At 45.6% G+C, this 13,728-nt stretch overlaps 1 protein-coding gene across 4 annotated transcripts in view; it reads left to right on the top strand.

Annotated features, from left to right (window-relative positions):
• Positions 1 to 1,127: 1,127 nt before the first annotated feature.
• LOC109570770 (major histocompatibility complex class I-related gene protein) overlaps positions 1,128 to 13,728 on the top strand; it is a 31,857-nt gene continuing 19,256 nt past the window's right edge. For all 4 annotated transcript variants that reach the window (XR_011560902.1, XR_011560903.1, XM_070768539.1 and 1 more), the window contains exons 1-3: positions 1,128 to 1,302; positions 12,369 to 12,629; positions 13,288 to 13,563. Coding sequence is in view for 2 of the 4 variants with exons in the window: in XM_070768539.1 (XP_070624640.1) it covers positions 1,248 to 1,302; positions 12,369 to 12,629; positions 13,288 to 13,563 (592 nt within the window). In the remaining 2 variants the exon portion in view is untranslated. The remainder of the gene's footprint in view (positions 1,303 to 12,368; positions 12,630 to 13,287; positions 13,564 to 13,728) is intronic.

Here is a 13,728-nt window from a genome sequence, read left to right on the forward strand (position 1 = left end):
ATGCCAGGATTTGCTTTTAAAGTTGAGAAGACTGACGCTGGTAGGGAAGGATGGGGAGAAGGGATAGTTAGGGAGTTTGGGGTGGACATGTATATACTGCTATATTTAAAATGAATGACCAACAAGGATGTACCATATAGCACAGGGCACTCTGCTAAATGTTATGTGGCAGTCTGGGGTGGGAGGGGAGTTTGGGGGAGAATGGATACATGAATACGTATGGCTGAGTCCCTTCATTGTTTACCTGAAACTATCACAACATAGCTTGTTAATCAGCTGTACCCCAATACAAAAGAAAAAGTTTTCAAAGCAAAATAGATAAATCGAGGAAACTGAGCCTCAACACAATTTGGGATTCTGCACAAGGTCAAGTAGCTAGGATGCAAACATCCCAGGTCCCTGAGCAGAAGCTCAAGCCAGCCTGCCTGGTGGCCTTGCCTCCACTCATCTCTCCCGCTCACCTCTACATCCTCTCTCCTGTCTGGGCCTGTCCTCCAACTCCCTGAACAAGCTACACTTCTGTTTCCCAGGTCATTGTGTTCTCCTGATGACCAGGTAGTTGTGGCTTTGTGCTGAGGTTTGCTAATCTAGGAAGCCAAGCCATCTGCCCCTCAGAATCTTCGTAAAGCCCCAGGTCTCCTTTACTCAATGAGCATTTTTGAGCTATTGGGCTGGGGGTGCTAGAGCAGCATGGAAGATAGATGTAAGCTAAAAATGACAAGATAGTCTAGGGGATACATATTATATCAGACATGTGGACTGCAGCATTATAGGAAGCCAGAGCAAGTCCTGGGAACTTTGTGTGAATCTTTCTCATGGATCTTGGGTGAAACCTAAGCTCCAGGGAATAAACAAAGGCTTCTTTTTCTTTTGAGCTCCCTGGGGGACCAGAACTGATTCATCTTTGTGTTCCCTGTGTCTTTCTTATAGCTGTGCTCCATAAATATTTAGAAGTTGGTAACAGGACCAAGATAGGAACAGCAAAAGGAGCAATCAGTGTCTCAGACCAACAAAGGGTTAAAGGTCACTGGGGAAGGCGGTCCTTTAGTTTTCTCTTGCTCTCTATGCTACCTAGCAACTGATGACACCAACATTTCCACTGTTTTGACTGGGAGAGAGACCTTGAATGTCACAGTTGCTGAATCACCAAAAAACGGAGAGAGCAGTACAAGGTTCTTGAAAGATCAACAGGGACCTATCAGTGTTATTGTTAAAAGAATCAGAAGAGAAGGATTTTAGAGGGGCTGATGATGCTCCTATTGCCTCTCATCATTGTATTAATGATGAAGCTCAGCGATGCTCGTGAGTACCCCAAGTTCTCTTTACTCTAAACTCCCCAGCTGAGGGAGCCTCTGGGAAACAGTTTGTCTTCCTGAAACTCCTGGTGAAGTGAAGAAGCCAGGGGCAGAAAAGTGTGTTTATTCAACCCAGGACTTGTTGGAGTGATGAACCGGAAAGCTATACAGTTTTCCAGTTTGTGTGCGTAGGATCTTGATGTTGCCCACCTTTTCTGAGGGGTTGAAAGCCATTCTGGAAAGACCCTCTGGGTAACTTCCTCATTCCTATTTCCTTTCTGCACGTTGTTCCCTGTCTTTTCTGCTCATGTCTTTTCTTTCACTTTTGTTTTTCCTCCCTACTAGCTTGGTGAGTCTCATGAGGATGTGGTCAGGGTTTCAGGGGCATTGAAGAGTAGAGCAGATCCATTGTTCACATTTATTTGTTTATCCTCCTCACCATAAGCCCAACCTGTAACACAAGATCCCAGAAAGATAAAACCATGGTTCTGGACTTGTGTACTGAGTGTAAGAGTTATCAACTGAGTAGAAAAAGATTTTCATTGTATGGGGAACCTGTGTTACTAGGGAAGCAGTTGCTTTCTGTTGCCCCAAATACACAAGAAGACTGGTGGGCTGGAAGCAACAGGCTTCTCTGCTCTAAGCAACTGCTTTCTCAGCTAGAGTTCAGCACTCCCAGGGGGTTGCTGGACAACATCTGGGCTACCATCATAGACAACGATGTATGAGCATGATGGGAAGGAGCTCTTTCAAAATATCTGTGTGTTTCTTGATGGCCTACTATGTGATGGCACTTTTGGGGACATGACCATGGACGAGATAGACATAGGTCCTAATTCTATAGAAACTTCTATAGAAAAGTCCTACCATTCAAGTCAGAAATGGGAAAGATTGAAGGTGAAGGTAAGAGACAGAGGATAAAAAGAGGGCAGGAGTGATATTTCTAGAAGGTAAAAAGCCTATATATTGCCTGTATTTGATTCTCAAAGAACTCTCCAATAATATGACCACAATACCCCCTAAATATAATCTTTTATGTGTTGGTCTAACTAACCCTTGTGGCTGAGACAATATCCCCATTTCCCGATGAGGAGATCCAGACCGAGAGAGGTGGACTCAGCTCACATAATGAACAGAGTCTGAAGCACATGCAGGTCTTCCCGCCCACAGCCCCTGGCTTTCCCACAAAATCGTAGCGTCTCTGGATGTGGATGCTCCGCACTTTGATAACTGACAGCATGAGAAATAGAACCAGTCGCCTATGAAGGGCAGGTAAGGTCACCTTGTGCTGGCTCTCCTTCTCTTCCGCTGCATCCTTCTCGGCCCTGTGTTGTGTCCCGGGGCGTTGACTGCTACAGGCGACATCACCCGGTCTCTCTCACAGGCTGATTTCTGTTTGGGTTCACCCAATAGGAGACGCCGAGGGAAAGCAATCAGAGAGCGAAGCGAGGTTGAGGTATTACCTTCTTCTTTTCCCTCTTTCTCTAGTGCCTCTGGTAGTATAATAGCTGTGTCCCTCCACAATATAGTTTTCCATGAATAGCCCCTTTTTCATGGTTCTAGCTACCACTGGGCTTCAGGAACACTATTTGCTCCTCTAATCGCTACAACACTAGGGCTGGTAACGGCTTCTTATAACTGCTAGCTTCTGGGTTCCCTAACATCCCTCATTTGTTCCTGTAACCTTGCTCACAGCTCTGTGTAGAGTCCCTCCACTGAAGTTTCTTCATGTGACTCATCTAGAGTGAAGGCTATTACCTGCCAGGACCCTGACTGAGCACGCTGAGCATTGAGGAGTGCTAACAGAGGGGAGATGGAGTTATGAAAAAGGACTTGGTCTTGTTGATATTTGGACCTAATGCTGGCCCTGAGTGGGAGCTTCTAGGGGTGGAAATGCAGGGAGGAGATACCAGAGCGTTTGAGATCACAGAGCAATGTTAAGATCACTCCAGCATCACTTCCAGTGTGGTGTTCTCATTGACTCCTTAGCCTTCAGTAACCTGCTCTTGCCTTTATACTCCCATAGCTCCTGCTCCCAGTTTTATAGTTTTCTATCTACCAAAATCTCTCAGTCAAGGTTCTCCTTAAAGCGGGGAGAGAGATCTCATTTTTCTCGTTTCCCTCATATGTTCTAGTGACCAATAGGCACTTAATAAACACCTCCTGGGTTTTATGTTCCAAGGTGATGTTTCTAAGAAATTGAAGTGATCTGACTGTATGCCATAGAGCAGGGGTCCCCAACTTCTGGGGCCAAGGTAAGCAGCAGGCAGGTGAGCAAGCAAGCAAAGCTTCATCCATATTTATAGCTGCTCCACATAGCTTGAATTACCACCTGAGCTGACCTCCTGTGAGATCAGCTGCAGCATTAGATTCTCATAGGAACGCTCAAGAACCTGCTGCGAACTATGCATGGGAGGGATCTAGGTTTTTATGAGAATCATCCTGAAACCCTCCCCCACCCCTCGTCATTACCCAGGCTGTGGAAAAGTTGTCTTCCAGGGAACCAATCTGTGGTGCTAAAAAGGTTGGGGTTAGGGTTGGAGAGAACTGCCATAGAGAACTTGGGCAGCAATAATGACTAAATTCATGACTGTGGTTTATTCTGGTTGCAGAATTTGCATGAAAAAGAAAGAGGTTTCCAGCCTGTGGGAAACTGTGAGCTGGTGAGGGGTGGGTGTAATCAGGTGGGGCAGGCATGGGATCTCTCTGGCAGAGCTATATGTGGTTTGTATGGTTGATCCTGAAAAACACCAAGGTCAGTCTCTTGACGTTATTCATAACTCTATGGATATTTCAATATGCTATATCAATCTGCTTCATGAAGTCCTCCACAGATAAGGACTGATGATAGATAAGTCCCCGGAATTGTCAACTGGGCTAGTGTTAAGAGACAGGCTTGCAAATTATCTGCTAAGAAATGACCTTGAGTTCCAAGAGTTAACATGAGAAAATATGGGCACTTGCTATAGACCTTATTAGACTCCAGTCTGTTTCCATGGGGCTGTTGCCAAGGTACATGCAGTAGAAATTTCTCCAAGATACTGTTTTACTCCCCTAAGGCCCTCTTCTTAGTTGACATTGAATCTATCTAAATCCGAGCAATTCAACTAATTTGTAGATTTTCTTCTGACTAGTGGGAATATTTGTCTATTCTTACTAAAACCCATTGACCTCGGTCATCCTCACTAGAGGATTCCCAAGGTCTCAAAGGAAGGGGCCTAGGTTAAAGAGAAAACACATGACTTTTTAAATACTTGCTTTATGAAACCCAAATTGAGACAGATGATAAAGGACATTCTTTCTGATGGCCGAGTTTATATTTACTATGGAAAACTTTTCGAGAGTATGAGTACCAAATCACATTTTGTTACAACTTCAATGAATCATTTTATAAGAATAGAATTCATAAAATTGTAATTCTTCTGGGAAATAGGAGACCTGTGGTCATCATCGTATACAGAGAGTACTGGGGGAAAAAACCATCAGGGCTCATTCATTCATTCTCTGAAGGTTTATATGGCTCACAGTAGACCTTGCTATTCCTCAAACACATGGAATGGGCAACTTTCTGGAGGACTTTGGCTTGTTGTTCTGCCTGGAAGGTTCTCCTAAGCTGACTTCCTTTCTCCATTCACATCTCTGCTCAAGTGCCACCTGCTGAGATCGCCTTTCCTGGTCCCTTTAACCTATAAGATCATCCCTCTTCACATTCTATTTTCCTTGTTTTTTTCTTTTTTTTAAATTAGTTTTTCTCTTTTTAAATTTTCTTTTTTCAGTATCTTTTTCTCCATTTAAAAAATTTTTGTTTATTTTTGTGTATATTTCCTTTCCTTTCTTTATTTCTCTTCAAAACCCTTGTGTTATACACTTAGCTACTGCCAGTCTTCCTTCTAGAAAGGAGTTCAGATAGCTGGGACATTGATGTGTTCATTGCTGTATTCCTAGCAGTTAGGACTGTGCCTACTGGAAGTTCAGAAAAGCATAAAATTTAAAAGGGACACTGGTAACCTCCAAAGGGTAGCCTTAAAAGAGTAACTTAAAAGTCAAACCGCCACATTCAGCACTTCCTGGCCCTCAACAAGTTTCTGTAGTGAGAGGAGTTGTTAGGAGAGACTGGCAGTTCTTGAAGTGTATAGAGCCACCCACATCACTGCATAGTTGGACTAGTGTCCAAAGGCCCTCTTAACTAAAAATATCACCCTCCACTTCTCCCTCTCATTCCCACGATGCCTGAAATTCCAGAGAGTAGTTCCCAGGAATTATAATCATTTTGACTGTGTTAAGACATAGGGCCATTTGGGAGGGCCAACAAATAATTGGGGCTTTGTTGAACTGGTCATCCAGTCAGGACTCACAGCCAGTTGTAGGAAGGTCTCAAGTCTGGTTCCCCTGGGACAGGAAAATCTGGGATTAGTGAGTCATCCTTGACACAAGAGGGCGGGAGAGAGCAATGGTGAGCCTGGTGAGGAGCCTGAAACAGAGCCTGGGATGGGGAAGGGCCTCTGCTTCTGAACAGCTGGGCAGTCTAAGGCAGAGAGGCTTCCTGCTTGACAGGTCAGAGGGAAATTCTTGGGCCCTCTACTTATGGATTCTAAGGATGATATTGGACAATTTTCATCATCTCTCTGAACCCATTCCTATCTGTGAAATGGGAATTTTAAGAAAGTGAAAAGTGTTAGTCAGTTAGTTATGTCCAACTCTTTGCAGCCCCATAGACTGTAGCCCACCAGGCTCCTCTGTCCATGGGATTCTCCAGGCAAGAATACTGGAGTGGGTAGCCATTCCTTCTCCAGGGGATCTTCCAACCCAGGAATCAAATCCGGGTTTCCCACATTGCACACGGATTCTTCACTGTCTGAGCCACCAGGGAAGCCCTGGGAATTTTAAGATCTACCTCAAAGGGTTGCAGGGCTTCTCAGGTGGCTCAGATGGTAAAGAATCTGCCTGCAATGCAGGAGGCCCTGTTTCAATCCCTGGGTTGAGAAGATCCCCTGGAGAATGGACTGGCTACCCACTCCAGTATTCTTGCCTGGAGAATTCCATGGACAGTGGAGCCTGGTGGGCTACAGTTCATGGGATCATGAAGAGTTGGGCACAACTGAGTGACTGAGCACACACACACACACACATAAAAGGTTGTATTGAGAAGTAAATATAATTCATGTTTATCCAAGACTTAGCATGGTAGCTATCACATGGTTTGCACTCAAGAAATAAGCGTGGTTCTGAGGGTTATGACTCAGATTTCACTGTGCTCCATGGTGCATGGAAGGCCTAACTTCATAGCGGGTTTTCCATCTCCTCCTTGTGGCATTTCTGGATCCCTTCATGGAAGACCAGCATGTCTCTCTTAGTTGCTGGAACATTCCATTGGTGCCTCTTTTGTGGCACTTACTGCTTGCTGCCATATGTCCCTGTATTGTATTTATTTTTGTCACATTCTTTGGCTCTCCAATAGGCTTCCCTGATGTCTCAGCTGGTAAAGAATCCGCCTGCAATATGGGAGACCTGGGTTCAATCCCTGGGTTGGGAAGATCCCCTGGAGAAGGGAAGGGCTACCCACTCCAGTATTCTGGCTTGGAGAATTCCATGGACTGTATAGTCCATGGGGTTGCAAAGAGTTGGACACGACTGAGCGCCTTTCACTTTCATTTTCACTTTGGCTCTGCAATAATACTGTAAATTCCTGGAGGAAAAGAACTGGTGTCTGATCTGTCTTTCCCTTCCTGACATTGCCTCACAATTCCTCTTACATGGTAGAAACTCAAATATCAATTGCCCTCATGGATGACTATCTGAAAATACGTTAGCAGTTATTGTCATTTCCACAGCCTTTTGTCAAAATGGTCCAGCTAGTTCATCTACAGGCTAAAATGAACATAATTTAAGATGTAGAGTCACCACTATATTTGGTCTGATCGCTGTTCAGTTGTGTTGTTCAGGCTTTTCAGCAACGTCTATCAGAGGCTGTTGGGACAGAGCTGCCTCTTTGAGAAGCAGCTTTACTGGCCTAGACAGAAGACCAAATTCAAAATTGTAGATTTCAGTCCACTAAGTGGATTGATGCTGATAATCTGTTCATGGAAAGGGAGAGAAAAACCCAATTTGTAATTATTGGAACAAGAAGAAAGAATCAGAAGGTCAGAATGAATCATATGAAATTGCCATTTTGGTAGATCAAAACTAGTCCAATAGAGGTCTTTTCAAATGATTCAACCTTCATAGTTATATGGAAATCTAATCATCCAGACAGCATATCCATAGGAATATAACCTATCACAAGATCTAATGTATCATGAGAGAAAGAGTACCATGAATTTTCTCCTGTTTTTTCTGTTCTGAGTTACTGACTTAACATCTGTCAACCAACTTCCCATCACAGCTGAGGTAACATTTTAGAAGCCCAAGTAAGGAGCAAGCATGGCTCATAGCTATGGATACGCCAGATGGGTAACTGGGTGCGTGGCAGAGGAAGGGGACCAGGCTGTGATGTCCTGGAGCAGAGCCACAGCTTGACTGCACGAGGCTGGATGGGCAGGCGACTGGCAGATGGAGGCCAGCCTTTAGGGGCAGAGCACCCTGTGAAGTCAGGGCTGGCTGGTGGACAAAAACTGCTCCAAACCAGGAACAAGACTCGGAGGTTGGAGAAAAGGGCATTCCACTGTCCTTGGACAGCTGGCAACAGGCCATGTGTCTCTCGGTTGACCTCTAAACTCTGGATTATGCAAATCTTTATGAAGTTACATTTTTGTAAGAAAGTGAAATTACATGGATTGTAGATATTATGTATAGAGATGATGTCAGTGATACTCATTTAGAATAAATAACCCCATTGAGCAGTAATACCCCAAGTTGGTAATACTATTTTTTTTGTTTGTTTGTTGGCATCTACCAGGCACGCAGACCCCAGATGTCATAGAAGGAAACCCAGTTTCCGAGGGAAGTTCTATATGTCAATGACATAGTCTCTTTTTAAAATCCTTCCTCCCTCTCTCTCATTCTTTGTCTGGGATTTGATTTCTATGAGGCTTTTTGCTATCGGAAGCGTGGAAGCAATTCCTACCTATTTCTTTTCCCCTCACCCCCTCAGCTCCAGCCCCAGGCCTCACTGCTTTTCCCAGAATGTGCCAGGTTGACCTTTCCTTGGGGCCTTTGTACAAAATCCCCCTGCCTGGACCGCAGTCCCCAGACATCTGCCTGGCTCCCTTGTTCCCTGCAGGCACTTGTTCAAAGTCTTCTCAGACCAGCTTTCCCTAACTTCCGCTGTTTAGAATTACATGGCTTAGTCCTCTTTGCACCTTTATTTTTATCCACTGCACTTTTTAAATGACGGGTTATATGTATTTATTTTATATTGTATGCCTTCCTTGTGTCCTCCCATTAGGATGTAGGCTCCAGAAGGGCAGACATTTTCACCTGTTTTGTATGTAATGTGTTCAGAGTCCAGAACAGCGCCTAGCACGGAGAAGGTACTCACATGTTTGTTGAGTACTCAGATGGAGACTAAGAAAGTGTGAGAAAATGTTCATGACTTGCTCTTCCTTTTGCCTTCATCTTTGAGCAATTGCATAATCTGCAGAGGAACCACAAAACCTTTCCAGATGTGGAGAAATAGAACCGTTTGCAAAATCGGTTGCAGATTCCACCATATTACACCTTTTGCAGACTCTAGGCTGGATGTAAATTAGATTTCAGCTCTGCTTCCCATTCACCAGCTTGCACCTTATGAAAAGTATTTTTTAAAGTATAAGTTCCTGGGAATTCCCTGGGAATTATAATTTAATTTTATAAAACTAAAATTTTATTTTATTTTATTAAAATTTCTATTTTAAAGTTTAAGTCCAGTGGTTAGGACTTGGAGCTCTCACTGCTGGGGTCCTGGGTTGGACCCCTGGTCAGGGAACTAAGATACCCATGTGGTGAGGCCAAAAATGTTTTTAAAATAAAGCATAAGTTTGAAGTTAAATTGATTCGCATTCATTCCAGCATAATTAATTATTTTGAAGCATAAAAATAGTGTTTTGCAAACAATTTACAAATAGCTACAAATATTTAAGTTCCAACCATGCACTAGGCTCCCTGTGCTAGGCCTTGTAGGAAATACAGAAGGAAGAAGCTAAATCCCAGTTCTTAAGTATCTTAGGACTGAGAAGTGGGTAGAAAGTGAACAAAGATAAGAGAATAGAAGGCAGAATATGGAACTATTGTTTCAGGGATAGAGTTTATGCCTCTGCTTATCCTCACTCTTGTTTTCATAAGAACCAACACTTTTGTGATGGTCTTATGTCCAGTCTCAGAGGTTTTCACTGGGTTGCCTCCCCATTCCAGCCCCCACCGCCACGGGAAGGGAGAGGGGTGGGGAATAAAAGGTCAAAGCAGTACGGAGGGACCATGGGGCCTTTATGCTCCGCCCAGGCCTGGGGGAGAACAGCCTCCATCTTGCTCAGCAGCACAGCTGACATGCAGGATACTACCTCCAGGGAGGGGGCCCATGGGACATGGGTGCTGCCCAAAACTGCTCCCACCCCAGCTGGAGGAGCAGAGAGAAAGAAAACTGAGAAAGAAAGAAAGAAAACTGGAGGATCCTGCAGGTTACAGAACTGGTGCAATTGGTTGGAAGGGGCCGGGGCTGAGTAGGCCTGATTCGGCCTCAGGGAATCCTGCTGCTGCTGCTGCTGCTGCTGCTAAGTCGCTTCAGTCATGTCCGACTCTGTGCGACCCCATAGACGGCAGCCCACCAGGCTCCCCCGTCCCTGGGATTGAGGTGAGGGTTCCCTGGCCTTGGGGAGGCCTGTTCTAAAAGACAGTCTGCACAGTGTGGATTCTTTCATAAACAGCTTTAGAAAAAGTTATAGCCAGACGTGCATGCACAAAAATGAACCCAACCATTTTGTGAACTGTTTTGTTTGTTTGTTTGTTTTGACTTTTTTCTTAAACATATATTTAAAATGAAGAGGAAGGAGTAAACTTCATTAAGTTGCATTCAACCTGGGGGTCAGCCTGACCCCCATCTGAGGTTCTCCACAGCGACCAAGGCCGTGCCTGAAGATCTGAGCCTTCACAAAGGGGACAACAGTGGGATGAGCTACCTGGAAAAAACTGGGGGAAATGGTGTCTAGGGCAGCTCTTAGACACATACAAGAGAAGCCATGGATGTGGCTCCACCTTTTAGAGGGCCCTGCTCCAACAACTCCCTTATCCACATCCTTCCCCACAGAGCAAGCGTCCATGAGGCCAAGTGGAGGTGCTTGCCCTGGGTCTGCACCTCACCACAGGTATCTGGAACCTGCAGCTCTCTGCCCAGATGACTCAGGGCTGCTTGAATTTACATGGGCCTCTTCCTTTGGTCCATCCTCCTAAGGATGGTAAGGCCTCTGCTAAGTCCAAGACGTGGCAAAGAGGCAGTGTTTATAGATGGAGCCTGAATGAGAGAGCACCAGGCCCTTAGCAGAGCTGGGGGGACTTGGGGAAGGTAGAGAAGGAGGTGGGTCTCAGGCTAAGGCCCAGGGGCTGGAGGATGGAGGCTAGCTTTCTCTGTGCCACCACCAAGTCAGATTTTTGAATTTGAACTTGGGCTTTGAGGTCATACGAAGGGATATTTGTCAAGGTAGAGAGAGTAGAACATACTAAACAGTTCGTTAGCTTGATTTATCCCTGTAAGATATTTGGGCCTCTGGCATGTGGGCCTCCTCTGATCTCTTGACACAGCCTTGCAAATATCAGGGCTGGTCTTGGGGGCTGTCTTTAGAGATGCGTTTTGCTGACTGGGGAGGATGTTGATGGGTCAGGATGGCAGGAGATAACAAGATAAAAGGCCTAGAGATGGGCATTTCCAGACAACACTGAGCAGAGCCTGGGAAGAAAGCCACTGTGCTGCATGTCTTCTCCCCGCCAGGTTTTGGCAGGACATGGAGGACCTTGGTTTCCTTGGTCTCAGCTCTGCTTACCTCTTAGGTGTCATTTCTCCTCTCCTCTGTGATGCTTGCTGAGCTCCAGCATCCTAGGCCACTGGTTCCCGCAGTGAGCCCCGCTCTCCCAGCCTCTGTCTGTACAAATTGTTTTCTGTTCTGCTCCTACTGTCTGTCCTCTCTCCTATGTCCCTGCTCAGCCTCATTCCCTGCTCACCTCCTCCCCGTCCCAGGATCTCCCCTAAGACGTATCTTCTCTAGAAAGTCTTCCCTGAAGGCCCAGGCCCTGCGCTGACCCCATTATGACACCATCCCATTCCTTCCAGACTGCGCTGTCTCCACTAGACGCAGAGCTTCCTGGTTGACACGAGAGAAGTTCAGTGCAAAAGCAGCAGAGAAAGTCATGCAGTTTTATTTCATCTTAGCCGGCTTTTGACCATTAGGGACTATGATAATTCTTACAGTGAGGTTTGGCTAGAAGAAAAAAGTAGAGAAAGAATAGGAAAATGGTTTTCAGAGTTGGTTTGATATAATAGACAAAGCATTTTTAAAATTTTGCTTTTTAAAATTTGAAAATTAAATTTTTTAAGAAAAAATTTAAAATTTTCCTTGGGAGGCCTGAGTCTTTATGTGGGTTCTCACTGTGGGTCTGTCGAGCAGACTAACCAACCTGGTGTGTGTGTGTGTGTGTGTGTGTGTGTGTACACGTGCATATGCATGCACAGCAGTGAGATAGGGGCCCTATTTTATCACCCTAGAGCCTCTCCTGGTGAAACCTGGGCGTTGGTTGTCAGGGTTTTCAAACCCTCAGAATCCCTCAGGGATAGATCTCCCTGGAGGGGCCAGTGAGTGGCCCTGGGCCCCTCCCCAAAAGACCAGAGCACTTTACTTCATCTACAAGTTGAGTTACGTGTAAAAATGTTCAACCTGAGGTTTTCAACCTCAACAAAAAAGGCTCCAAGTCTTGGCTAAAGCTCTGAAGTCCTTTCCAGGTCGAAGTTCCTGGGGTTCTGTGATTCCATAAGAGGAAGTAGCAGCTGGGTCCCCGAAGGAATGGGTGCAAATGAACACGGAGGACTATCATGAGGTTTAGACGGAATCTAGCAGCTTATGGATCTGGATCAGCCGTGACCCTAAATATCTGCCTTCTCTGCCTCTCTCGCAGGGACTCACTCTCTGAGATATTTTCGCCTGGGCATTTCAGAGCCTGGCTATGGGATCCCTGAATTTATTTCAGCCGGGTATGTGGATTCTCATCCCATCACCATGTACAACAGTGTGTCCCAGCTGAAGGAGCCGCGGGCCCTGTGGATGGAGGAAAACCTGGCACCTGATCACTGGGAGAGGTACACACAGCTGCTGCGGGGCTGGCAGCAGGCGTTCAAGGTGGAACTGAAGCAGCTGCAGCATCACTACAATCACTCAGGTGGTGAAGGCAGCAGGGATGAGCACATTCCATCCCTAGCCCCCAACCCGGTAGAGGCCCCTGGGCTGACAGTGGCTGTGAGCTGAGCTACATTCTTTTGGCAAAGCTCAGGCAATCTTGTCACTGGGGTTCAGTGCCTGCCATCTGTCCTGTGCCTCTTCCACATTGTCTGTTTCTTCCCCAGGACCCCATGTGCCCCCATGTCCCTGTCCCATCTTCATTCAGGCTGCTGACCTGCATCTCCTCCTAAATCTAGCCGTTGTGTGTCTTATTTCCAGGCCTAATGAGGTGCTTGCTTATGGGCAATGACTTACTACATTAACTTTCCCTGGGGATATTTCTGGCTCCTGGGTATCTCTCCCTCCTCCATTGCAGTAAAAAGTTTATCAGTTAGTTGTCCCCAATATAGGATAACTCCACAAGGCAGGAATTATCATACTCCTTTGACATGCAGTAGGTACTCTGTAGATACCTATGTATAGGTGGGCTTATATCACAGGAACTTTCTGGAGACTCAGTGATGCCATGCCAGGCCTGTGCAGTAATGTATTCTGGGGTAGAAGATGCTTCCAGCCATGCCCCTAGTCAGATCATCCGGGTACCCACCTTTACATCCCCATGTCAACCCCTCCCTTCCTGCCATTCATGTGTCTTCCAGGGTTTCACACTTACCAGAGAATGATTGGCTGTGAGTTACTGGAGGATGGAAGCATCACGGGATTTCTCCAATATGCATATGATGGACAGGATTTCCTTATCTTCAATAAAGATACCCTGTCCTGGATGGCCATGGATAATGTGGCTGACATCATCAGGCGGGTATGGGAGGCCAATCGGCATGAGTTACAATATCAGAAGAATTGGCTGGAAGAAGAATGCATTGCTTGGTTAAAGAGATTCCTGGAGTATGGGAAAGATGCCTTACAAAGAACAGGTAAAGAGGAGGGGGAACTCCTTGTCCCCACATCCTCAGAACTAGCAGTTTCATACGTAACAGTCCTCTAATTTAGCTTTTAGCCATCCTTTTCTGAAGTCTGTTTTGTTAGTTGGGCTACAGTGACCTGTAACTTCCTCATGAAAACTTTCCCTAGTTACCTTT

The sequence above is a fragment of the Bos indicus genome, chromosome 16 (assembly GCF_029378745.1).
Source record: "Bos indicus isolate NIAB-ARS_2022 breed Sahiwal x Tharparkar chromosome 16, NIAB-ARS_B.indTharparkar_mat_pri_1.0, whole genome shotgun sequence".
Classification (NCBI taxonomy): Eukaryota; Metazoa; Chordata; class Mammalia; order Artiodactyla; family Bovidae; genus Bos; species Bos indicus.